The following is a 26,884-nucleotide window of genomic DNA, read 5'->3' as shown; positions in this document are numbered from 1 at the left end:
CAATTAACCACCAAAAAGTTACAAGTGGAGCGATGGCAGAGTGGTGAAAACACTGCCAGCTTCTTTAGTACCCACCAGGCATGATAATCCCCCCATGCCCTCCTGTCATATCTTCCCAACAGCAATATTTTGTCCAGCTCACACCAAGTGGACTGGAACCAGTACTAAGCACGACAGTTTTGGTGCATTGTGGGGTGTAGACATTAAGGGTTGGCCCAGAAGGAACACCTAACTCAGCTCAGCTGGAAACTTGTGTCCAGCCTTGAACACAGCTGCAAAGAGGTTTACCACTGCCCGATGGCAAAGCAGAAATGGAGTTCCTTTTACTGCTTCTGGCTGATTGGAGTCCCCGAGTTTCCAATATTAACCCAAATACCAAACTATAGAAGCTTTCTGAGAAATCCCATCAAGGTCATAGTCCAAGAAATGCCCTTGGGGAGGAGGGGCAGGGAAGCTGAACACAGGGTAAGCATAATTCACTGAAGAGGACTGTGGTGGCCACAGGCCATGGCAAGGAGGATATAGATACCATTTACATCCCCCGCACAACCTACTCAGGCAGATTTGAAGAACAGCAGACTTCCTCCTGACGGGGGGGACACAAGATTGTGATTCAAGTCCTATGGCCCAATTCAAATTCCACGATCTCTCCAGAAGACTATCAATCAACAACCCAGATACTTGAAATTTCCTGTCCCTGGTTCAGGCATAGAAGGCACTGGATATACCACTGGAGATTAAGTCAGTCAAAGGAAGGCTTCTTGAAGGCAGACCCTTAGCAGGATTTGAGAGCTGAGGACATGGGTAGACAGAGAAAAAGGAAACAAGAGAATATAGGTCTGCTCCTTGCTTGCAACAGATCCTCTCAGGAGCCCCTCACAGACACAGACTGGAGCAGGTGTGGGTGGTCCTGCGCCTCCACAGACGGGGCTGGTGCTTCCTGGTGTGGGTTTCATTAGGAAATGGGAATTTGCACCCTGTGGTTTTAACCACTACACAGAGGTTGGCTCAGAGAAACTAAGGAAGAAGAAAGGTTTTGAGGAGGTCAAGGAAGGACCAGGGAGACTGGAAGTAAAGACAGAAGTGAGAGGACAGAACCTGCTCCAGCTTGAGGAATGGGTCAAAACAAAATAAACCACCCACTTTGGGGTCAAGTGTGGCAGACACACCTGCAATCTTGGAAGATGGAAGTAGGAGAATCACAGTCCCAGGCGGTCTTATGCAAAAGTCTAAGACCTTGTCTGAAAAACTAAAAACAGCAGAAGGGCCGAGTACTGGTGGCTCCACCCCTATAATCCTAGCTACACAGGAAGCTGAGATTTGAGGATCATGGCTCAAAGCCAGCATGGCAGGAATATCTGAGCAACTTGTATCTTCAATCAATTACCAAATAAGCCAGAAGGGGATCATTGGCTCAGTTGTAGAGCTCTGGATTTGAGTAAAACAGCTTGGGGAGAAAGCCCAGGCTCTGAGTTCAAACTCCAGAACAGTGCTTCTTGTACACACAGACACACACACAGACACACACACAGACACACACACACACACGGAGTAGGACTGTAGATGTGGCTCATCCTTAGTAAACATAAGGCACTGAGTTCAAATCCCACTACTATAAAAAGCATGTGTGAGAAAGAGAGACAGATAGACACACAAAAAGAAATACTTATGGGCTGGGAGTTTGGCCTAATAGTAGAGTGCTTGCCTAGCATGCACAAAGATCCGGGTTCGATTCCTCGGTACCATATACATAGAAAAAAAAGCCAGAAATGCTGCCGAGGCTCAAGTGGTAGAGCTCTAGCCTTGAGAAAGTTCAAGGACAGTGCTCAGACTCTGAACTCAAGACCAGGACTCCCCCCCCCCCCCCCCGCAAAAAAAAAAGAAAAGAAATACTTACCTGGAAGCCTGCCAGGGTACTCCTGAAGCCTCTTGATACTTTCACCCCTGTCTCTCTTAAGACCAATTTGGTGAGAAAAAAATACCTTGAAGAGCAAATGTCCTTTCTGTAGAAGCCCAGGGCTCTAGGTAATAAGGGGGGATGAAATTTTCTCAGCTCATACCAAGACTTTCTTCCATTCAGGAAAAAAGTTCCAACTGTCACCTTACAGAAAGCACCGGACACAGTTGTTTCATTCTTATGTTATGAATATTTATTTTTTCTTCTTAAAAATGTACAAAAAATAAAATAACTGTATTTATAGTTTATAGATTCCCCTCTCCCATTTACAAAACTATTAAGTTACATTTATGTTTTCTTTTTTGTTAATGTGGGAGCAACATTTATATATATAAAATATACGTTATATATATAAAATCACTCTCCCCTTGCTGTCTTGGAATTTGGCACAAAGCCTCTATTTCAGTTACAATTTCTTGATTCTTAAATACAAAGGAAAAATAAATGTTTGACTCATTCCACGATTCCCAAGTTTCTAGGCTAGGATACTCCTTAGTCTTTTAGGAACCAATTCCAAGATGCCAGACTGCACATTTCTGTGAATTCCAATGTCTAAACACAGAAAGGCTCAACCAATGTGTGTCATCATAAGAGAAACATGTCCACTTCACATGTTCACCATCTTTTATGGATCACACATCTTTGAAAAGATAATTTATTTGGTTATTAAGTCAAGGGACAAAGTAGATGAAGCAAGTTTCCTTCTCTTGTGGGCGTGTTTTTGCTTGGGAAATTTTGCTCACAAAGCCCTGCTAACATACACAGCAAAGGACAGACACTTGGAAGTTCACCACAAAGTGCTCTGAGGGGGCAGGGCATGGATTCATGGATTTGACATCCTGTACCACCCTTTGATGGCACTGCCTGGCATTGATTGGCCTTACATCCTTGCTTCTGGCGCTGGTCACTAACCTGACTGCTTAGAGCAAATGCAAAGGCATCTGTGGTTCATCTTCTGCCTTAGGAAAAGCTAGCAAACAATTTTCTAAAAAACAGCTGGGGAGAGAAGAGTCAGTAGCTGGTGTCAAGCCGCCATACATCTGTCTTTTCTCTACTCTGGAGTTCTGTGGCCCAGGCAATGTGGCATATGTAGTATGTATACTTCCCACACTGCATTTGTTTAAGACAACACAGAGTCCTGCTAGTACCCGGGGGTCCGGGTGCTAGGCTAGGGTGTGGCAATTGGAGAGGAAGAGGCAACAGACTGGAGCAGAGCTGAACCTCAGATGCAACCCTTGGCACCACAGGGAAAGCAACATATCCAAAGGACACACAGAGAGGTGCCCCCTTAGGTTTCTTCAGGGTTCCCTTGGTTGTGCCACCTGGTTTCCATTCCATTCAATCCCTCTGAAGTCTCAAGGTGCAACAGCCAGACTAGTATAGCTCTCTGCAGCCCTGGGCCTCAGGGCAGGTAAGATAGCTGGATCTCCATGTAAGACATCAAAGTGCTTTACAAACACGGACCTGTATACTTGGACCCTGTCCTAGCTCCCGGCCGTGGAGTAGGAGGTACCTGACTACCACAAGTGCTTCCGCCCTCAGGGGCAATACCAGCCCTGCATCAACTTCCTGCCCCTTAAAGGGAACAGTGGGCCCAACATGTTGCCTTCTTTCGTGACAGTTCAGCAGGACAAGCCTCTCTCCCAGCCTGCAGCCTTCTTCTATCTTTTTTGGGGGGTGCCATTACTGGGCTTGAACTTAGTGCCTCTTGCTCTCATTTGGCTATTTTGCCTAAGGCTGGTGCTCTATCATGTGAGCCACATCTCCACTTTGGGACTTTTGCTGGTTCACTGGAAATAAGAGTCTCTCAGAATTGTCTGCCCAGGCTGGCTTTGAACCAAGATCCTCAGATCTCAAGCCTCTTGAGTGGCTAGGTTTACAGGTGTAAGCCACCAGCCCCTGGCCCCAGCCTGCTTCTAAAGGCTGGTTTCAGAAGAGCAGGGATCCACAGAGCTTTCTCACTCTCCCTCTAAATCCACAATGCAGGGATGGAGGCAGTTGAGTCCTCCCTTTTCAGTCTTCAGGCACAAGAGGAAACCTGGCCTGCCACTCAGAGCTGGGCTACTGGCGGGGCTCAGCACTGCCATTGGGCTTTCAAAGGATCCACTTGAGATGAAGGACGCGCTTGTAAACTGTGAGGCCCTCCCCAGCATCCGGGACTCTCACCACAGCTAAGCAGTTCCTAGCGGAGCCCCTACCCCAGATCCCCAAGGCCAAGCCCCTGCAGTCTTCCCAGAAAGCTCAAGCAATGTCTTTACCAAAGCTACAGAATCAGCTGAACCTCTGACAAGACCACTTGAAGGAACAGTCCAGCGATGCATAATATTAGGACATAATGCAGAGATACGTCGAAGGCATCATGTTCTCTGGGGACAAGGACCAGTCCTCAGATACACCCAAGGGAGAGTGTGTCATGGCACCAACCACAGTCACTTGAGAGTCCAAGGCCATTTCTCTAGCCTGGCACCAGAACAGGTGCAGCAACAGCAGCTCAGTCTGTGCCTCCCCTAGGCCACTGGCAGCAAACCTGCCCACACACCACAGGCAAAATATATTATTGCAATATTATAAACACTATGTACATGATCACCAGACACAGGTTCTGTGTTCTTGACCGGTTCCACAGTATGAATGTCTTCATTTACAAGGCCCGGTGGCCACTTGCTGGAGGTATTTAGCAAAATGACCTTGGCCAGAGTCATCTGAAAGGCTGTGACCAGTTTTGAGGATGTCCACCTCTGTGACCACCTGTGATAGCTGCTTCTGGCCATGCACTGGAGGACATGGGCAGGTGAGAAAGAAGTGACCAGTGGTCAGACAGGTGAGAGGATTAATTTGCTTCCCTTTAAGAGGTGGAGTGTCAATGACCTTCAGAGTTCTGGTGGGCAATAAATAAGGACCCCACAGGCCCAAAGCAACCTACTGAACTCAGGGTTCAGCTCCATGGAGGAGCAGGAGGAGGTCAATCAGACTGACAACCAGTGGGATCCAAGTCCCTGCTTGCTTTCCAGCAGTCTTGTAACAGCACTTGTAGGATGGGTGAGGTGGTGAGTTCTAGGGTGATGGGGGTCCCCATCTCTCCCAGGGAAGAACGTATTCAGAACTCCTGCAAGCAAATGCCAAGCCCAGAGCTCAGATTTCCATGAGTGTGATCTTGAAGCCTTCCACCATGCTCTCCATGTTGAGGATGAACGTGTCCTCATTGGAATAGTGCTCGATGATGTTGTCATCCATATTCACCAAGATGCTGCCACCCGAGGGACAGGTCAGGGCCGGGCCAGAGAGCAGAAGAAACAAAGACGCTGTGAACAGTGGGCTCACTGTAAGGGGACAAGCTTTAAGCTAGGGTTCTTGTCGCCATCCCAAATGGGGGCCAGGGGGGGATGAAAGAAAAGTAAGCAGAGAAAAGTTCTCATTCTATCTCCTTTACCCCCAAACCAAATTGAGAGCCCATTATTGGGCTCATTTCAGTCTTGGAAGGCAGAAAGATCCCTAGATTAAAAAGGAATAACTGCCTATCAAACTGCCTGGCTTTAGAGGATAAAAGTGTTTGGTACGGGGACTGACACAGACTCATCAGCAACGTGTCCATCTGCATGGAGAAATTCTAGTCAGCAGGAGGAACTGGAGACATTATTCCAATGCACCTCTGCAATGCCCTTGGAAAGACTTGTAAATATGCATTTTGATAAACTTTCCCCCAAGAGCTCTCCATCGATCAGAGTCTGCATACTCAGAAACACAGAGATTCCCCGATAGTCTGTTTCCTTCATAAAGAGACCCAGAGAAGAGTCTAAGAACCATGGTCTGCTGTTGTAGGAAAACAGGTCCGGCAGCAGGTGACTGGCCGCTGGAGCACACAGTGATGGTCATGATGGAGGAGGAAATCTCTTAGGTCCACAACTGTGTTTCCATCTCACTTCTGCCACCCAGAAACCAACACCGTGAGCCACACGAGGTTTCCTTTAGTATAACCTCCACTCATTGCAGAGGGGTGACATTGCCATTCTCCCCAGCGTCCCCAAGACTTTCGGGCCCTTCTAATCTACCTGCTAATCCTCCTATCAGAACAATGCACAATGTCTCTCTCCCTCCTTCCTTCCTTCTCCCACTCTAGATCTTCACAATGCACAGCACTGTCTGCTCTGGAATCACACACACTTTTGTGAAGGAGGAACAACCGAGGTTAAAAAAAAACACCCAAACACGTGCATTGTGTAGGCTTGTCTGATTTCTTACCCTTTTTTGCTTTTCTTGTAAAGTTTTGTTATCTTCTCCACAGGCAGCCCATACTTCTCCGATATCTGTAATACCAATAACAAGAAGGTATGAGAAGCTGAGCCCAAGTGGAGTCCAGGGAGGGAGTCCCAGCTTTGCTCTCTTGCACATTTTCCTGGACATAGATGATCTTCACTCACGGTCACATTCCCCAAATGCCCAGTTAGGAGGGCATTTGGGAATGCCCCTCCCCACCCCGCCTTCAGATAGACCTCACATCTACCTTTTGTCTTCTGACTGCAAAACTAAAAACCAAAAGACAGTGGGACAGTGCCTAGAGACCCCAGGAGGGGACAAAAAGCACGCACCCCACGACTCATACACACCAACAGGCACATTCTCACTTCTCAAGATGAAAAATTATCTCCGAGTTCAGAAAGTTTACCAGGTATTTCATTTGAGAGAAAGCAGACAGGCAAAAAGAATTCTAGCCAGATGCCGGTGGCTCATACCTGTAATCCTAGCTACTCAGGAGGTTGAGATCTGAGGACTGAGGTTCAAAGGCAGCCGAGCAAGAAAGTCTGAGAGACCTCCAATAAACTACCAAAAAGCCAAAAGTGGGGTTGTGGTGCAAGGAATAGACCCTAGCCCTGGGCAAAAACAATAGTGCCTAGGCCTGATGGCATTAAAAAAAAATAATAAGCATAGTAAAGTTGCTGTCAAAATCTAGAAGTTGCAGTTTGTGGGGACAGAGTAGGCATGTCAATGGATTCATTCTCTTGAAAGAAGCTGAGTAGGAAAAGTGCCACTGAATGATGCACAGGATTGAAGGAAAACACCTGGAGGTCTGGCTCTGGATTTTGTACTCTTAGGGAAACTGGGCATATGGCAAGACGATTTAAGAGTGAGGTTTCTGCATCTCATCTAGTTCATCAGAGCTATACGCGAAGCTGAAACAGGTCCCTGCAGGAGGTGGAGTCCTGCGCTCAGTTTAGTTCTCAGGGGTAAAAGCAGCTGATGATTCACCAGGTTGGCATAGCGTTCTCTGCCTTCATGAAAGGCAGGGGGCCAGGCTTGGCCACATCCAGACTCGGGTAAGAAGTGAGACTGTGGAATTCACCTGGAGGATCAGAACAGCAGTCAGAGGCTTATTGAGGATTCCTCCCGCCCAGGACTGGATGTGATCCCAGGCAGGTTCTCTTCTGTACATGGAAAATGGGCCTCATTTCTCAGGGGCTAATTAATTGGGAGTGCTTTGATTTTTCTCCCCTGTTTTTCCTTTGGGTAGTTACTGGGATTTGAACTCAGGGACTCATTGTTTTGAATCCCTCTTTAAAAACTCATCTTCATACCACCCTTCTGTACTGTTCTTGCTTCAGAAAGGATGATGCTGGATGAGTAACTTGTGCCATGCCTCTCACAAGTGACAGAAGCCGTTGATCTCATCTAGCAGATGGTGTGGGATCAGTAACTATAATTATATACTTTTTGCCTGCATGCTTACGATTACTCCATTTTTTTCCTTCTCCTTTGTCATTGTGTATCAGAGTGCTTATTCTCCTTACAATATTTGCACAGAGAGACAGAACATATTCCTAGCCAGACTGAAGTACGGGAAGGTGTAAGTTAGCTCCATCACTTTGTGAAGTGGTCAAACCTTGAAGAACCTCCCACTTGGCCTCAGTTTCCTTATCTGTGGAACAATACTGTGAGGAATATCGTAAGGGTTAAGTGAAACAGGGCATGTCAAGGTCACACACCCCACTCAATAGCAATTTGCACGGTGGCTCACGTACTCCAGATGCTGGATGAAGTCAAGAAATAAAGTTCAAGATTCTGGGGATAGACAGCAGACAACAGACACAAAGCCTCCAACTTAATGGATTTCAAAATCTATGGAGGATGAGAGAGAACAGTTAATATCTATTAAGAATCAAGCATGTTGGCCTGGAGCAGAGTAAAACAGAGTAAGCAGCAGAGAATGAAGGAAATAATATTTATGTGGGTGGCCTTGGAAAGCCATCTAATAAAGCTACATATAAACAGAGACTTGAAGGGATTAAGCTATTCCCTGTTGGCAATACACATGTAAAGTGCCTGGGGTGTATAAGTAGCTCTGCTGGGCTCCGAGATGAACTATGTGGCAATTGGTCAGAGCCCTTGATTTGTAAGATTGTTAGGTATCACCGCTCAGAAATGCCTTAAAACAATAAGAAGACAAAAAACCTTTTAAAAAGACTTCATGTCATCACCATCACTACCACCATTACTGTCACTAAATCTTCTGCCTTTAAATTTAAAGGTTCATTAGAATAAAGAAGCAAAAGTGGCATATAGGTGTGTTGTGGATAACTTGTCTGATGTGATAGCAAACACGAAGATGAGAAGAAAAATACCTATTTTCTCCAAATGACTATTCAGTTACACGTGACTGATGGACAGAAGATTTTTGCTCCTTTTTCTAGCTGGGTATCTAGATCTTTCTGGATAGCAATTTTCTAGCAGATGAGCTGTGTGAGAGGTCCAAGACTCTTCTGAGCTGGGTGCTGGTGGCTCACCTATGTCATCCTATGACTCAGGAGGCTGAGCTCAAAGGATTGTGGTTAAAAGCCAGCCTGGGCAGGGAACTCTGTGAGACTCTTCACTTCACCACCAGAAAACTGGAAGTGGTACTGTGGCTCAAACTGGTGGAGTGCTAGCTATGAGCTGAAGAGCTCAGGGATAGGGCTCAGGCCCCGATTCCAAATCTATTGACTGGCACACACAGTCTGTCCTACAGAAAAAATGGCCCAATTCCATTCCTCTTTGTTGTGGTTAAGTGTTCAAGATGCTAAGAGATCAAGGCTAGTCCCAGTAAGACTACTTTTAAGGTAAGTCTTTTCCTAACAGACAGGAGCCTGGATTTACACACTTTAGAGCAGTCCTGCATGGCATCACAGGAGTTCTCTAAAACCATGCTTCTCTTTATTGTCTGCTGCCTACTTTGCATATGCCAGTGCCAAGATCTTGACCTTACAAGATGATTTCTAAGGCAAATTCAAAACGATTATCTCAAAGAAGAGTATTATGTCTGATAAATGCAAAAGCACTTCCATTTCGAGATAATAGAGCTCTTCCGCTGGGCTTTCCGCTGTGGGAAATCTGCTGTGGGTACTGTCACCACCCACAACCTGTCCCCAAACCTTCCTGCTGGTTTGGGTCTCTCTAGACGACAAGCCCACACTTCATCAACGGTCAATACTGATTTCTTTTTTAAACAACAAAAAAATCAAAAAACTTTCAATATAGCTTTTCATACTGTACTGTGAATTTCCTTCTACATCTAAGCAATGTCTGGCTGAGGATGGGGATTCTGGAATCCACAGGAGAGAGCAGAGTGGTTTGTCCATTGGAAAGGGATCTACGCCTCCCATGGCAGAACCAGCACCAGTGTCACAAAGGTTGTTCCTGCCATCTGACACCTGCTAGCTACGAGGTAATTTTGCCATTGAGGACTCTGTTTTATACGTAAGAAGCTGAGGCCCAACCAACTTTCAATGGCTCATGTTGAAAGGAAGCAGGGCAATGTAAATATTGATACAAACGCAGGTGTTTCCACTTCAGCAATAACTGCAGGACATACATACACAGACTTTACCTAAGATGTACTTGGACCTTTGGTACTGGAGCTTGGCTGGTCCAGGAAGACTGTGTCCTTCAAAGACACAGCAGCTGGCCTTCCCAAACCACCCAGGAAGGAGAAAAGTGCCCTGTGCTCAAGACCAATCCTAAACTCTAAGGGTAAGAAAATAAGCTTAGAGAGCCACTCCTTGGTTTAAAACTATGACTGGGGGCTGGACCCCATGAATATAATGAGAGAGTTTATCACTATCCTAAGCGAATGTGCACTTGGGATTTTCCTTGAGAATGAGACTCTCATGCCAGTTTCCAGCCAAAGCAAACACCAGGCAGTGACCTCACAAACTCTAGTTTTCTTCAACTCAAGCAGGGAACTAACTTGCTGCCAGTGCAATTCCTGGGTCCACCCTGCAAAATCTGATTCTAAAGGTCATGGCTGGCATCTCTGAAACCTAACTCAAGGACTCTGATGGATGCATTTAGGATCCTCTAGGTCCACAGGAACAAAGCAGCCTGTTTGTATTTCTAGGAAGCCATTTTGACTAGTGATAGGTTCAAACAGTGGCTTAAGTCCAAGTATGAAATCACTCAGTTAAACAGACTTGCTCAAAACTTATGGTCCTTTTTGGTTTTTTGTCTTTCAGGCTTTGCTTTTTAGTAGGTCTGAGATTAGAACTTAGGAACTACATCCACTTGGCTCTTTTGACTCATGCTCTACCAACTGAGTCATATCCCCAATCCCCACCAGGTCATTCTTTCTATGTAAGTAACTTACTTGTTAAAACATAAACTTCGGGCTGGGAGTTTGGCCTAGTGGTAGAGTGCTTGCCTAGTATGCATGAAGACCCAGGTTCAATTCCTCGGAACCACATACATAGAAAAAAAGCCAGAGTGGTGCTGAGGCTCACGTGGTAGAGCTCTAGCCTTGAGAAAGCCAAAGGACAGTGCTCAGGCCCTGAATCCAAGCCCCAACTGGCAAAAAAAAAAAAAAACATAAACTTCATGCATGATGGTCTTAGGAGTTGAAACAAAAATATGGAATGCCAATGCCACTTTCCTGTGTTGAAGTCTTATTTTTATTAGGCAAAAATTCATTCATAGAGAGCAACTCTGTGCCCCTGAATTTCAGAGGTGGCCATGGCCTCTTCACACAATTTCCAGGGTTTCTGAGCAAAGCCAGCACCATGTCCAGAGCTCCGTACTTCCACTGACATTGTGAATGAGTGGGCTATAACACAATGAAACTTAAGATAGCACTCATCTTCGGGATATCGAGGAACTGAGTTTGAGAAATCTAGAACCAGAGGAGCTAGAAAATGTCCTCACACCATGTGCTGTCTGGAACCATTTCCTTCTCAAGGCAAGATCCATTACCAAGTCTAATCTATGTCAGGGACGAAGACACAGTACATGACAGGCTCCTGGGAATCTTGTTTCTATGTTGTCTCTTTCAGTCTTCATGTTAGCCCAGGAAAAGCGTATTTTCATTTACATCTTAAGGTTTTTAACATGTTCCAGCAAGTAAGAAGCACAGCCAGAACTTGAACACAGGTTTTCTGAAGCCATAGCTTATATACTGACCTCTAAGCTATGATCAACATACATAGACATTTACTAACACACATATGTAGGCAGTCAACTTCCTGTTCTGACTTCCTGTTGTGACTTGCTCTGCAGCCAGAGATTCAACCAACTGCAGATCAATATATTATGTTTTTAAAAATTCTATCTGGGGGCTGGGAGTTTGGCCTAGTGCTAGAGTGCTTGCCTAACATGAATGTAGACCTGGATTCGATTCCTCAGTACCACATACATAGAAAAAGTCAGAAATGGTGCTGTGGCGCAAGTGGTAGAGCTCTAGCGTTGAGAAAGCCCAAGGACAGTGCTCAGATCCTGACTTCAAGACCCAGGACTAGCAAAAAAAAAAAAAAAAATTATGTCTGACCAGGCAGCATGGTGGCTCACAACTGTAATCCTAGCTACTTGGGAGGCTGAGATCTGAGGATCAAGGTTCAAAGCCAGCCTGTGCACAAAAGGACCTGAGACTCTTATCTCCAATTAACCTCTAGAAAATGTGAAGTGGGGCTTGGCTCAAGGATAGCCTTGAGCTGAGTAGCTCAGGGACAGCACCCAGGCCAAGTTCAAGCCCCATGACACACACACACACACACACACACACACACACACACACACACACACACAAGTCTGTTCTGATACAAAACATTTTTATGGTCATTATTTCATAAATAACACACTAATTTAAATTGTGTTATCTCTTGTAGATTAGGAAGAGATGCTTTAAGGTATTTGGGAGGACAGTATAGATTCACCATTTTATCTGACTTGAACATCCATGGATCTTGGTATCACAGAACCAGTCTTGGACACTGAGGAAGGACTACACAACTGTACTGCATTGTATGTTGATTTTATATGTATGCACATGTAAAATATAGAAATAATTACATACATGTCATGTACATATATCTATATTACATCATGCAATGAGTACTGGTAAGTGTCAGTGTAAGACAATGTTATACCTAACAAGGCTAAGTCTTCAGAAGATCTACACTTTGGCAAAAGTGCTTTATTATTATTTTATTTTATTTTTGTTGGTAGTGGGGCTTAAACTCTGGGCCTGGGTGCTGCCCCTGAGCTCTTCAGCTAAAGGCTGGCATTGTACCACTTGAGCCACAGCACCACTTCCAGCTTCCCCGGTGGTTCATAGAAGACAAGAATCTCATAGGCTGGCTTTGAACCGTGATCTTCAGATCTCAGCCTCCTGAGTAGTTAGGAGCCACCAGTGCCTGGCTGTTTTCTTTTTTTAATTTCGGGGAGATCAGTTATGGGGCTTAAACTATGGGCCTGGGTATTGTTCCTGAGCTCAAGGCTAATGCTCTACCACTTTGAGCCACAGTGCCACTTCCAGATTTCTTGTGGTTAATTAGTGATAAGAATCTCATGAAGTTTCATGCCTGGGCTGGCTTTGAACTGTGATGCTCAAATCTCTCCTGAGTAATTAGAATTACAGGCATGTAATGCCCAGCTAGAAATGCTTTCTAAATGCCTAGACAAATTCAGGGCACAACTCTAGGATCCTTTGAGTAGAATCCAGTATTCTTTAAAATTCTACCATCTTTTCTAGGTACTTGAGTCCCCGCATAGCAGATTCCATGAACCTCCATGACTCCCACAAGTGGCAGAGCCACCATCGCACAGTAGCCTGTCTTGGGACTCTCACTTGGGAGTACCTTCTGCTGCAGCTTACCTACTTGCACAACTCAGGCAGCAAGAGGCCAGCTTGTGTGGGTACTTCAACAAAACCTCAGCTCTCCAGTCTTGAGGGAAGTCAGAATTTCCCAGAATACCTGACCAGAGCCAGAAACTTGACTTCTCCAAAGAGTTACTGGATCAGAGGGTATTATTCATTATCTTTCCTTGTCCCCTGCATCGACCCCCCCCCCATCTAACCAATTGGCAGGTGTGCTGAGCAACCCCTAAAAAGGATCAAAAGCCCACTCTGGACAGGAAGCTAGGCAAAGGCTGCCATTAGGGCGCGGAGGGACCATTTAGTTTCACTGTGGTCCAGTTAGATGACTAGTACACAATCCTTGTAAAACTAGTAAGAGATTAGAGAAAGGAAGACGCCGAGGAAATCACTTTCAAATCAATCTGGATCAGCAGCTACTGGACTTAGCTTACCTTAGAGTGCTCTGCAGAGCTTGTTGAAAATAGATTCCCGATTCCACGCCCCACTCCACTCCTTTCCACTGCCCCTTCAGCAAAACCCTTATCTATAGGGCCGAAGATTCAGTCTACACATTCAAAAAACTTCTAACCATTTCTATGTTCCAGGTAAGTCAACTTTTAGCAATATGATCTAAAAGCCAGTCTGGGATAGGAAAATGTTTAGTTTCCCAGAGAGATCTGGATGTTTTGTGGACTTTTCTAGTTCATTTATCTGTCTTCTGACACTTTTATAGACATTTACAACTTTTGGTTTTCTTGAAGAGATACAGATCCTGTTTCTTGCTGCATTCATTTTGGGGTTTGTTTTTCCTTTACAGGAAATATAACTCCATCCAAATGAAAAGAGCTGTAGAACAGAAGAAATTACCAAGCCAAATAAGCCCCCCAAAAGTGGAAGAATTACAGCATCTATCAGTTACAGAAGTGAACACAAAAGATAGTAAATCCACACAGTGAACTATAATCCAGCCAGGAAAAAGAATGAAGTCTTTGGTCTATACCACAACATGGATGATAGTTAAAAAAGGAAGAACTATTAAAGGGATGTAGGGAAGGCAGGCAGAGAGGAAGTGAGGGGGAAAAAAAAAGAAGAAAAGTATGAGTTAAGACTAGTCCAGGCTAAACAGCCCAAATTATTTTACAAAGTTCCCCTTTTACAGTGCTGATAACACCCTGGTTCCCTGACATCAGCCTCTCCACAGACCTCAGCTCTCCCTTTCTGTCTAGGAAACTCATCCTGGCACCACCTGGATGGCTGCACTGCAGGAAATGGGTTGTGCTAAGGAGGATATGGCGTTCTCCTGGAGGCCGACAGGGCTTGTGTCTTACCGCTTCCATCAGTCCTTTCACCGTGGGAGACTTCAACATCAAAGCATCAAATACGTCATCCGTCTCCTTCCTCACATACAAAAGCACTGAAAGAAAAAAAAGGTAAGGCATGTGACACAAGTCCAGAATCTGCTTCCTGTTACGTAGGAACTGATAACCCTGATGAGCTAGGACCCCCGCCCAGTCCAGAGGACATTCTACAAGAGTGCCTCAGTCATCTGCATGGATGTCGCATGATTAGGGACTCTTAAGGACCTGGCAGGTGAGCTAACACCTACCAAGATGCACAATGCCTTGACATCCAGGTTCACATGGGAATTTCTCAAGGTAAGTACCCTATCTCTGAAAACTTCGCTCTCCTGTTTATTTGGCCATAATGGCCAAATAATCAAAACAGTGGCTTTGGTGATCAGTCTCTTGAAGAATTTCTGACAATAAATATTTGTGATGACTTACAAGGACCCCGGGCCTTGTGAGCAAGGAGCTGGGATTGATTAGACAGGGGTCAGTAAGTCCTGGCCCCTGCCCTTACAAGAATGCATGGTTCACTTCAAGAGGCAGGAAGACTTCAAATAACCTAACAAAGTTAGGAAGAAAAAGGTAGCCTGATCTTGCCTGGGTGAGGGTGAGGGCACATTCCAGGAAGATGGCCTTGGAGGAGAGGCCTGAGTTACGAAGATCGCAGGGCCTTAGTGCCATCTGTGAGGATGGAGAGGGTGGAGAGTGTAGACTCCAGGCAGATAGCTAGCAGGGGAACAGGCACAGGAGGGAAACGAAGCCTGGGAAGGGGAATGGAGGAAGAAGCTCAGCATACAGAGCTCCACAGGCCAGGCGGGAGCCCAGCTCAGTCCCTGCCACTGTTCTAGTCATTGCACCTGTCCAAGCCTGGATCTTCCACATGCCATGGGGACACTAGTGTCTACTGCATAGGGTGGAAATGGTGGTCAGTGACACTAGACTTACATGGCTGCTTAGTACCAGCCTGGCACGCAGCCAACACCTGTCCTCAGCTAGTAGAAGCTGTTAGGAAGCACGTGGGGTCTTCATGCCTTGTGAGGTGGAGGGCAGCTCTACAAGGTATTTCTCTGCAAAATGACTTTCTAAATCTGAACATGTGCAAAATTTGAGATGGTAAAAACTCCAGGTCTCCCTAGAGATGTGTATATCTCAGAGGGATTTTCCTGCCAGCACCATTGCCCAGAACACAGCTGCTGGCTACTGCTCCAAGGGACAGAGAGAGAGGGAGGGAGGGAGGAAGGAAGAGAGAAAGGGAGGAAGGGAGGAAAGGAGGAAAGAAGGAAGGAAGAAAGGAAGGAAGCAGGAAAAGAGAGGAAAGGAGAAGGAGAAGGGAAGAGAGAAGGGAAGGAAGACAGACTTAAGTACTGCAGTTTCTTCTCCTTATCAAATATAAAAGTTAAGTACCCGTTAAATAAGTATATTGGCTATGTCTCCACAGATTTCTAAATTTAGTCCTTTAGAAGGAATATTTTATAGTCTCCATTCCAGCTAAAATGAGTTCATAACCTACTGGTTATTATAAAAGGACTCATGAAAAAATAATTAGGAGACAGGATCCCAATTACATCTAAATAAAAGAAATTAAATTCAAGGGGGAAGAAGGGCTGTTACAGATGAAAATTCTATACTTCCCTCCCCACTCCCCAGGGCTCCCCAGAGAGAAAAGGAAAAAGTAATTTCCATGAGGCCAACCTTAGGAAACCCCAAAGCACATTCTATTAAAGTGAGCTTGGCTACTGTTCCTTTATAAATATCCACCTTCCACATCAGTGTCTTTGCCAGGCTTGCTGTGGCATGGCTGGGAAGTGCTGAAGGTGCCCTGCTGCGCCGGGGTGGGAGGGAAGGAGCGTGGGGCAGCGCTGTGCTCCCTACATCTGTTGACAGCCACACTTAGATGGGCATGCTGGGCTCACAGCTCACTCCTGGGGAATTGCCCAGGGGGGTGGCTCTCATTAGCTCTGCATCCGTGGCAAAGCAATAGTTGAAATTGCTCTGCCATGGTAGCAGAGACAGACATCACACAGCCCCGACATACAGCCAAAGACAGACCGCTGCACATAGGCGGCTACCCCGACATGGCCCTGACAGGGGCACCCTGACAAAAGGCTGCGAAGGCCAGCCAGCAGTAATAATGGCTTTGGGGATCACTGTGATTGGTCTCTTGAAGAACTTCGGACCGACATATGGTAAAAGTGGTCCCTGATACATTGTCAAACTTAGCTCAGAGTGGGAGCAACTACGCCAGGAGTGGGCTAACTCCTCTGTCCTCTTCTGAAGAGAAGTTTCTGTCTTTGGAAGGGAAGCCTCACCTGGGAGATGTGTCCTTGTTGCTGGTGGGTGACAGTATTCTCCTGGCCTTAGATGTTTCAAAGGACACACTTTTCCTTTTAGTCATACAAGACTATTCCTAGTGGCAGGTTTTGTGTTGGCTTCACAATCTCTGGGTGCTAAATGTGGAGGTGAGGTACAATGATGCATGCCTGTGTCATTCTTAATTTCTGGGTGACTGTGACCTAATTCTAACAGTATAGGGTAGGTATCCAGAAATGGAGTTCAGAATGTGCTTGACTAGTTGATGATGAGTTGTGAGAGACTTTTAAGGGCTTAAATCTTGTTATTGTAACGTTCATGCATTTAGGCTTTTTCTATTCTGAAATGGCAATTACTCAAATACAACTATGATCATATAACTTACCAGATACAGATCTAATTATAAAACTAACAGCTCTGTGATCAGGCTAGAGTGAAGTATCTTTTGTATACTGTAACCTTGGTATGTGTGTGGAGGGGTACTTTGTCACCCACACTTTACAGATTAAGACTCTGAGGAGTAACAGGATGAAAGTTCTGTCCAAGGTCATACAATAAACTCCAGGAGCCTGAGGCAGCACACAGTTCCCTAACAATAATGAAATCTCATTATAACAAGTAGGAAAAAAAAAGAAATTTCTCAGTAAGAAAGAAAATTCATCCTTATTTAACATGGTAAGTTGAGTCATTGCAAGTCCAATAGAGGGTGAGTCACTGGAGGGTCTCGGGGTGGGTTGCAGCAGGGGGTGGGGGAAATGGCAGAAGCTGCATACTTCTCTCTTGCTGCTTACTTCTCTCATACGTCTCTCAACTGGACTGTGGATGGAGAGGCTGGGTAAGTAAGCCAGGGTACTCTTAGCCTTCCTTCTGGCCCTCTAGAGGAAGTAGAGTGAGATCCTTGACTCTACCAGGCATCTGTGGCTCATGCCTATACTCTAGGCTATTCAAGAAGCTGAGCTCTGAGGAGCTCAATTTGAAACCAGCCAAGCAGAAAAGTCCACAACATCCATCGCTCCAATTAACCACCCAAAAGCCACAAGAGGAAGTTTGGCTCAAGTGGTAGAACATCAGCCTTGAGGGAAAAAGCCAAGAGACAGTACCCAGGCACTGAGTTCAAACCCCAATACTATCATTATAAATAAATAAACTGGGCTCTGGAGACGTACGCCTGTAATCCTAGCTACTCAGGAGGCTGAAATCTGAGAATCATGGCTTGAAGCCAGCCTGGACAGAAAAGGCCGAAAATGGCATTGTGGCTCAAGTGGTAGAGTACTAGCCTAGAGAAAAAGTCACTCAAGGACAGTACTCAGGCCCAGAGTTCAAGCCCCAAGATTGGCAAAAAAAAATTAATAATAATAACAATAATACGGAAATAAATCCTTCAATGCAAATGCCTAAGTTGTGATGTCATAGGAAACAGCAGCTTGCTTATTTGTGTAAGATTGTTTCCATCTATTAAATGATTCTGAATCATTGGTTCTTATCAATTATGACTATCAGCCAGCAAGAGCTTCCTTTTAACCCTGTTGGATGAGTCAGTATCTGTATTCTCATTCTCCCAAGGCACAGGAAAGAATGAGTATCCAGAAAGAACAAATCTTACTCAGGATATTTAAAAGAACAGAGTTTAGCACAATGAAGAGAGAAGCCTGTGTACTTCCTGTATGAAAAAAAAGAAATTCACCAAGCCCCTCTACCCGGCTTTCCAAGGTGCCACATGGCTGGTTAGACTGCGAGCTCATTTTGATACAACCTGACTGGAGGGATACCTCTCTTAATGCCTTCTTCTTTAATCTGCTTAGCGGGTGCTGGACCAAACTCTTCTTCCATGGGCCTGAACATCCGTTTAACAAGGACACTGTTGCTAGAAAAGAAGAGCAAAGATGGTTAAGCACAGAAGGCACAGTGTCACACACAGTCAATCACATGTGCCAAGTTCTATCCTTCTTGTTTGGTGCCATGCCAATCACAGGCCAACCTCCTTCCCCTTGCAGGACCTATGCCATCCCTGTGGGAAGGAGCATGCACACAGCACTGTCTTTAAGGCAAGACCTAAGTCCTGATCCTCATCACTGACTATAGATCCCCAAATTGAGACATGTGGGAGGAACTCCCTCCAACCTTTACCTCCTTCTTTTCTGTTCAGAAAATCAAGGCAGAGTATAGGGATGGGGGGAGGGTTGAGCAAGGATGTCTGTGTGATTCTTATGTCACAGCAGTCCAGCAGAGGCCTGCCTGTCCTGTAGCCTCTTGCTAGCCCCTTAGGACACAGTAGGGAAACAGAAATGATAGAAGCCCACTTTACTGGACCTTAGCATTGAGGAATCCTCCCCACATAATAAAGTTACTCAGTGAATCTGGCTTCCTGTTATTTGCTATGCCCATTGGCTAGAGCAGATGAAAATAGAATGAATAGTGGAAGTTCCCAGACCAGGTGGCAAATCTACTCCTGTTCCCTGAAGGAGATTCCAGTCCCCCACTCCTGGATGGTCACAGTGCTGGGATCCTGAGCGGTCTCAAGCTCTGATGACCAGTATTGGAGGTCAGATACTTCATCTCAAAGTCTCTGTTTGTACTGAGAAAAACTGATTAAGAGAACTCAAACTGGAGGAACTGGAGCCAGGAAAAATGCTCAGGAAAAACCTTAGTAACCTTCAGAGTGGCAAGGAAGAAAATACAGAGCTGTAGAAATTTCCCTTCTCTTGGTACTCAGGGGCCCAGGAAGCAATCACAGACAGGCAGTTGAATAGAATGCTTCAGATAGGAACTCCAGGGACTGAGTATGTTGATTTAAATCCTTACTTTCTAGTTTACTGGCCCTGACCTAAAGTCACCTTGTCTCTAAAAGGAGACTGATGACAGAAATGATAACATTTGAGGAGATGGAAACAGGTGAATTACACTAGGTTGATGATTATATACTGTACACATACATCAAGTGATCGTACTAGATTCAATAAATAAGCACAAATATTATCAACTAAAATATACACAATACAAGTTAACTAACTGAATTCACACATGTTAAACACATACAAGATTCATTGGAAGCATCCCTAAGTTCATGATGAAAAGATTTGAAGAAGACACTAAATAGGGCAGATATTTCCAAAGAGCATCTCCATTTACCCTCAAAGTCCCAACTGTCTGTGTTATCACTGTGGGTCAAATTTAAGGACCATAAGATGCTGGTGGCAAGTACCAGTGTTACCCCCACAACTTAATAAATCTGAGATGATAATGAGAAATAACATTAAGAGTCATCATTCCCTGAAACATGTTTTGTCTGGGTTAATATAGTCATAATACTCAATGTTCATATGTGAAAATAGAACCAGGTAATCTGAGACAATGGATGGGATTCGTACAAATTGGGGAAGAACAATGGAAGGGATAGATAGATAGATAGATAGATAGATAGATAGATAGATAGATAACTTATCTTGGGGCTTGAACTCAGGGTATGGTCCCTAGGCTTATTTTGCTCAAGGCTAGCATTCTACTACCTGCGTCACCAGCTCTACTTCATGAGCTATCTGCCTAGGTTGGCTTCAAACCACAATCATCAGATCTCAGCGTCCTGAGAATCTAAGATGATAGGTGCCAGTCACTGGTGCCCGGTGGTAAAGATAATTCTAAAAAATAATTTTAAGAGAAAGGAACCCACATTTTCTTATTTTAGATTCTAGTTTGCCAAACATTGTAAACAGCTAGAGCAAACTCTAAAAAGTCAAGTCCCTGTGGAAGACGATAATAAAGTTTCAAGACACTGGTCTCTCTGCCTTTTTCTCTCTACTTTGCCATAAAAGCAGGTCATATTACCTTGTCACATCTTAGATCTAGAATGACCATGTCCTCAGGAATAGAAGATTAAAGACTTTACCCACAAAAGCAGTCACTGGTCATTAGGCTAATAATGAGTAAGTAGCTTTAATGCCTCCCAACACTCTCAAGCTTTGTAAAGTTTCCTAAGCGAGCAGTTCTTTTTTCCATTAAACAAAATTTATTTCTGTTTTTCTACTTCTGCTGACTTCTGATGGTACTTCATTTTGAGCCATGATAGACTCTGCCATTAAAATAACATCTTGGATAAATCATTTGAAGTCTTGCTAGTTCAAACAGACTTTTCTACAATTTCAAATCTATAAACCCAGTAGGCGTCAATCTGGTTGTTGTTGTTGTTGTTTTTAATGAATTCTGAATTTGATTGTTTGGATTATTTCCAAAGCAAGGTCAGAAAAGAAGGGCAGACAAGATTGGCCTATTTGCCAGATAAGTACAAATCTTAGGCCTAGGCAATGATATACATTATACTCCAAAGCCTGAAGAACAAGGGAAAGGTGGTGAATATGTATGATGTCCCAGCAGCACATTCAACCATGGACATGACAAAAAAAAAAAACAAACTGGGAAAAGATCAGATCAGAAACAGTGTCTCTGGCCACCCCTGGAAGAGTCAACATTGCATCTGAACTATACTATGGTTAAGCGATTGGTGAGTTTCCTCAAAAAGGTACCGAAAGGGAAAACACTGTTTGCCTGTCTCACAACTTTGCTTACAAAATGATGTACATTAATTACCATGGCTATGCTAAAACGGAGCCACACTTCCTCCAGCAAGAGGGTGTTCACCTTCTTTCAAGTGCTCCCAGAGTCTCCCACATTATAGAGTGGTTTTCCTTCATTTCGCTTCAACAGATTACTCCTTGTAGGACTCAGCCCAAAATGACTTTGAGTCAATGCTAGTTTTGACTGTTTAGAGGCCACATTTGGTAAGATAGGATACAAGTGGCAATAAAGCATACACTCAGGGAGTACTGTAGATGTGAGTTCATAACTAGCAATAAATGACTAAGGCAGTAAGGCCCAGAAATATCATTCTAAAAGGTAATAGAGATATTCCTGTTGCTGTACAGGGGATGGCTGACCAATGCTCCAGCCAAGAACAACTTGATAATCTATCTAAACATTTTTAAATACTTTACTTGAGACCTGCTGCTGAATCCAGGAGCACTAGAGGAGCTGAGGCCACAAAGGAGACTGAGAGAGGAACTGAAGGGCATCTGGGACCTTTGCCCTCACAGCCTCTTGTCCATTCGAGGCTGAGGTAGAAGGATGACAAACCCAGCCATACTTAAGGGCAAAGAAGCTTGCATAGTTGAAGGCTATGCCAGGAGACATAGGAAAGTGAGCCAAGTACTCTGGAATGCCAGGTTCTTAAGCTCTACAGGATGACAAACCAAGAAGCAAAGCAGAATGCCATGGGGGTCCAAGGAACTCAGCCCAAAAGCCTTCCTGATAGAGACTGTGCGAAGGCCAATGAAGAAAGCATTTGCCCAGGGCTTGGGCAATGCATATGGCAGCCTCAGCCTGGTCTCAGTCGGGTACAGACTCATCAGATCTGGGTTCTACTTCAAGAGATCAATCCAGTTGGGCTCTCATCAGGGCCAAAAAGCTATTCTAATGAGCACTTGTCCACTTCATGTCTCCATTGAATCCACAGGTCAAAAACTGAGAAAACAAGGACCAGGAGTTTGGCCTAGTGGTAGAGTTCTTGCCTAGCATGCACGGAGACCTGGGTTTGATTCCCTTGGTACCACATACATAGAAAAAGCTAGAGGTGGTGCTGTGGCTCACCTGGTAGAGCTCTAGCCTTGAGAAAGCTCAAGGACAGTGTTCAGGCCCTGAGCTCAAGCCCAGGACCGACAAAGAGAAAATTAAGAAAACAATAGGGCATAATGGTAAGAACAAGTAATGAGAAGTGCAGTATAGCTAGACACGGGTTCGGTTCTTGTGTTAAGCACTTACTCTGGAGATGAGTTTGACTCCAATCTCTTGAAGACTCATTTTTCTCCTTACTAAAAGTAGGTAAAATAGGAAATTGGGGAAATACATTGAGATACTGCATATAAGGAACTTAATGCTGTGCCTAGCCAAGGTATCTGGTGAATGTTAAAAGGTTACATTTCCATGCATCAATAACCTATCATGTATGAAGACCGAAACTCCAATGTTGTCCACATTCTTTAATCAAGAACTAATGCAAAGGGCTGTCTGAGATGAGACAGATTTGCAGTGAGATCTACAGCAAGGGACATTTTGGAGCTCAAGCTCTTCTCACTTGTAATGCTAAGTTTTCCCATCTAGTTTTTTCTACTCCATAGTAAATACAATGCTAATGATGCTGGATGGATCTAAGTAAAATTATTATTATTTTTATTATTATTATTGGGTTTTTTGGTCAGTCGTAGGGCTTGAACACTGAGCCTAGGCACTGTCCCTGAGCTCTTAAGCTCAAGCCTAGTGCTCTACCACTTGAGCCACAGGGCCACATCTGGCTTTCTGATGGCTAATTGGAGATAAGAGTCTTATGGTCTTTAGTGCCCGGGCTGGCTTTGAACCACAATCCTTGGATCTCAGCCTCCTGAGTAGCTAGAACTAGAGGCAAAAGCCACTGGCACCAGGCTTATATTGTTTTGTTTTGGTCATTTGTGAGGCTTGAACTCAGGGCGGAGTCCCCGTTCCTGAGCTCTTTTGCTCAAAGGCCTAGCACTCTACCACTTTGAGCAACAGTGCCACTTCTGGTTTTCTGGTGGTAATTGGAAATAAGAGTCTCACAGATTTTCCTGCCTGGCTTTGAACCTCAATCTTCACATCTCAGCCTCCCGAGTAGCTAAGATTACAGGTATGAGTCACTAGTGCCTTGCTAAGTGACATTCTTTTTTTTTTTTTTTTTTTTTTGCCAGTCCTGGGCTTGGGCTCAGCGCCTGAGCACTGTCCTTGGACTTTCTCAAGGCTTAGCACTCTACCACTTGAGCCTCAGCACCACTTCCAGCTTTTTTCTATGCATGTGGTACCGAGGAATCAAACCCGGGTCTTCGTGCATGCTAGGCAAGCACTCTACCACTAGGCCAAACTCCTGGCCACTAAGTGACATTCTTATAAAAAATTATCAAATGTAAAATTGAAGAAACTGACTCCTAGAGATCAAGGGACTAGCTTCTGGCTACACATTGGTAATTTGTAGTCTAAGACCAGGACTTAGACTTCCCAAGTTCAAAGCCAATATATATAATAACAATGCCATGCTGCCTTTTATAAAAGATGTGAATTACAGATTACAATGGATACTGATAACCATTTTTATTTGTTCAAACTATCATAAAATATTAATGATCCAAGATAAAAAGAACAACCTTTGTCACTCACCCCCTGGAGACAGGATTTTGCTACATAGCCTAGATTGGCAATCCTCCTACCTCAGCCTTTTGAGCACCAGGATTGTAGAATTCATGATCACACATCTCTGTCAGGTATTTAGGAAACAGTACTCTGAAGTAAGAGCTTAAATCCTGGACAAGATACTGTCCTTAATCAGTTGAGGAATCATTTGCCTATGTGATTCTCCCTCCTTGGCATAAAACTGACAAATGCTCTGTAAACAGAGAGTAAACATGAGGCTTTGCAGGCCATCTGGTCTGTGTTGTAATTCAGTTCTGCTGCTATGGTGGTCAAAGCAGTCTTATTCAATACATAGGACTTAACATGGTGTGTGTTAATAAAACTTTATGGACATTTGGAGTTCACATAAATTTCACAAGTCATGCATCATCATTTTTGTTTCAAATTCTTTCCACGTATTGGAAAAAGAAGAAAGCCATCTTCTTAGTCTGCAGCCTACTGAAACACAGGTGATGGACTCAGTGCTATCTGTTCCACACGCTTTGCCAACTGGGCAATACTTTACAGATAAACATTCATTTCTTAAGAATAGGGGATGTTCAGGCTTGACCAATCTATGGATTTTAGTTAACTATATCTAATACATCCAAGAATATAAAATAGGTATTTAAAAAAATGAAGTGGCATCTCCTGGAGAGAAAGTAGGACACTAAGAGGTAAAGCTATATTTTAACCAAGGACAGTGCAGGACAGAAAGTGATGACTGAATGCTGAATAAGACTTACTCAGAAAGGAAGATGGCAGCCAATGGGAAAGAGCTGGATTCCAGCTCTCAGAAACAACAGTGTAATGAGATACCTTACACACAGTGAACCCTCCATCACTGGAAAAATCTGGCTGGCTACCTCTCTAAGACACATTATGGTCGTTACCATGGGCCAGGAGAAAAGGTCATCTCAATGACTTTGAAAGTTCCTTTTGGTTCTAAAACTCTAAGTCTATAAAAATGAGTGAAAGATAGAAATTGTTTGTAAGATTTGGCTGCCCTTATAAAGCTATAGGACTCTACTGAGGTGAGCAGCATCCAGTGTGAAGGTAGAGAGCGTTTCCCATCACTGTCACGTAGGTACGATGAGGAAGACACTGGAACCGCTCTCCCAGTTCCAACTCAAACCTGTCTAGAGCCAGACCTCCAAAAAGCAAGTGTGCATCTTAGGTAGTACTGAAGTGCACAGGCTCTTGCTCAGGTTCAGCTTGGTCTTACAGGGGGACCAAACAATGGGTGGCAAGGAGGATTTCTGTAATGGATTATTGGTGAAAAGATGGACTGGGAGAAACAGCAACTGAGATCATAGCATCTGAGATTAGAGAGAGAAAATGATCCCTCAGCTTTCCCTTCCAGACAGTTCTTTTCTCAGTGTGGAGTCACAAAGAGTAAAGTCCCGCTTTCTACCCAGAGTTACCCAGAGCTAAAGTAGCTTGTCACTTACATAGACCAACTTGAGGTGTTTAGGTGAGATAATTGAATGTCTTACCCTTCTCGTTCATCATCTGTGTTGTAATACACCTGTAGAAAAAAACAATAGTCTTACTGTTGGTCAGAGACAAGAGTGAAAATGCATCATATGATGTCCTTAAAAAATTCATCATATGATGTCCTTAAGACACAAACTGTCACTTAAAAGAACAAAAGGCAAATTTTCAATGGTGTGTGTGTGTATGTGTGTGTAGAAACACAAAATTTAACCTCTTCATATTTTCCCTGGGGTTGATTCTTAGACTTCAGTGAAATAAAAGGAAATGTGATTATTTCTAGCTAAAGTCAGCCTGATCAGATTATGAGAGTCCTGAGCCAAATCTTCCTTCTGAAATTCAGAGAGTTTGTTGGTGGGATCTAAAGTAATGGCTCAGAAAGGCGCTGGTTGGCAGTGTGGCTCTTGGTGCAAGGCCTGGGAATGCCTAGTGCATGTGACTCACAGGTCAGCTGACCCTGACACTGTGCCATTGAGAGGGAGGGGAGGAAAGGGCCATCTCACAGAAGGACAGCAGGCCCTTGTGTTTAATGAAAAGGAATCTGGGTTGCCATGGCATCCCACAGGCATGGGAAATTAGATGTCCTTGTCATTAGGTTGGTAAAGGTGACATAGTTTTGGCAGGCACATCTAGCCTGAAAGGAAGTTCTCCAAGGATGATTATCTGTAACGGTCAGCACAGAGGCAGGACGAATACGAATTAAAACATTATAAAGCATCCTTACTATTTGATGGAACTACGGGAGAAACCCAAGGGGATCTGCTGTGTCCATGTGTCTGTTAGATCCAATTATTCTATACATTGTTGGCTGTTTTTGAGACTAACGGTGGACTTCAGTGCCATTATGTGGGTAGGAGAAACAATATACGAATTAGTATATTCACACACGTCCTTCAAAAGCAGCCTGAAGACTCAGCCCCTTGAATCACTGTCTTTATGCAGCCTGGGACTCTGCAAATGCCATGTTGGTACAGATGGTTTCAGTAGACCAGCAGACCTCTGGCTGCTCTGCCAAGATTAGGTCATGTTGCATAATAAACCTGTGTAAGGACCCTCCTCCTTATCTTGTTGCCTTTTATATTTGGGGCCTTCATAAATAAAAAGCAAGGAAAGTAAGTTGTGTTTTTTCCACCCCAGGGTTTAGTGTGGAGTGCAGAGCACGCCTGAGGGAGGGAGCCGGGGCCCCGTGGTTCCACTGGAAAGTTCCTGGCAGTGGTTGGTGCTGTGTTGGTTGCTTTACATGCCACCTCACCACACTACTGACACTCTGGGAAGGTGAAGAGACAGCTCTTTGCAAAGCTGGTAGGTGATCCAAACACGCACACAGCCTTGTGGTGTTCTCTTGTCCTCTTGGATGGCGTCTGCTTCATGACGAGTCCCTGTCACTGCCTTTATGCTTATTCCTCTCCCTCTCACTTAACCACCCACTGCTTCTTCCTTGTCGGCCATTGTATACATTGCGATAAC

The 26,884-nt window shown here is 44.5% G+C and overlaps 1 protein-coding gene across 1 annotated transcript in view; it reads right to left on the bottom strand.

Moving 5' to 3' along the window:
• Window positions 1-2,203: 2,203 nt before the first annotated feature.
• The window catches only part of Grhl2 (grainyhead like transcription factor 2), a 101,401-nt gene continuing 76,720 nt past the window's right edge, over window positions 2,204-26,884 (bottom strand). Inside the window, exons 12-16 of the mRNA XM_090339158.1 lie at window positions 25,420-25,451; window positions 18,472-18,566; window positions 14,375-14,460; window positions 6,197-6,261; window positions 2,204-5,204 (exon numbers count right to left, since the gene is read on the bottom strand). Coding sequence (XP_090195284.1) covers window positions 5,090-5,204; window positions 6,197-6,261; window positions 14,375-14,460; window positions 18,472-18,566; window positions 25,420-25,451 — 393 coding nt within the window. The 3' untranslated portion in view covers window positions 2,204-5,089. The remainder of the gene's footprint in view (window positions 5,205-6,196; window positions 6,262-14,374; window positions 14,461-18,471; window positions 18,567-25,419; window positions 25,452-26,884) is intronic.

This window comes from Megascapheus bottae, chromosome 9 (genome assembly GCF_031878675.1).
Source record: "Megascapheus bottae isolate mThoBot1 chromosome 9, mThoBot2.hap1, whole genome shotgun sequence".
Classification (NCBI taxonomy): domain Eukaryota; kingdom Metazoa; phylum Chordata; class Mammalia; order Rodentia; family Geomyidae; genus Megascapheus; species Megascapheus bottae.
Note: the sequence above shows the minus strand (reverse complement) of the source record. Positions and strands in the feature narration are given on the sequence as shown.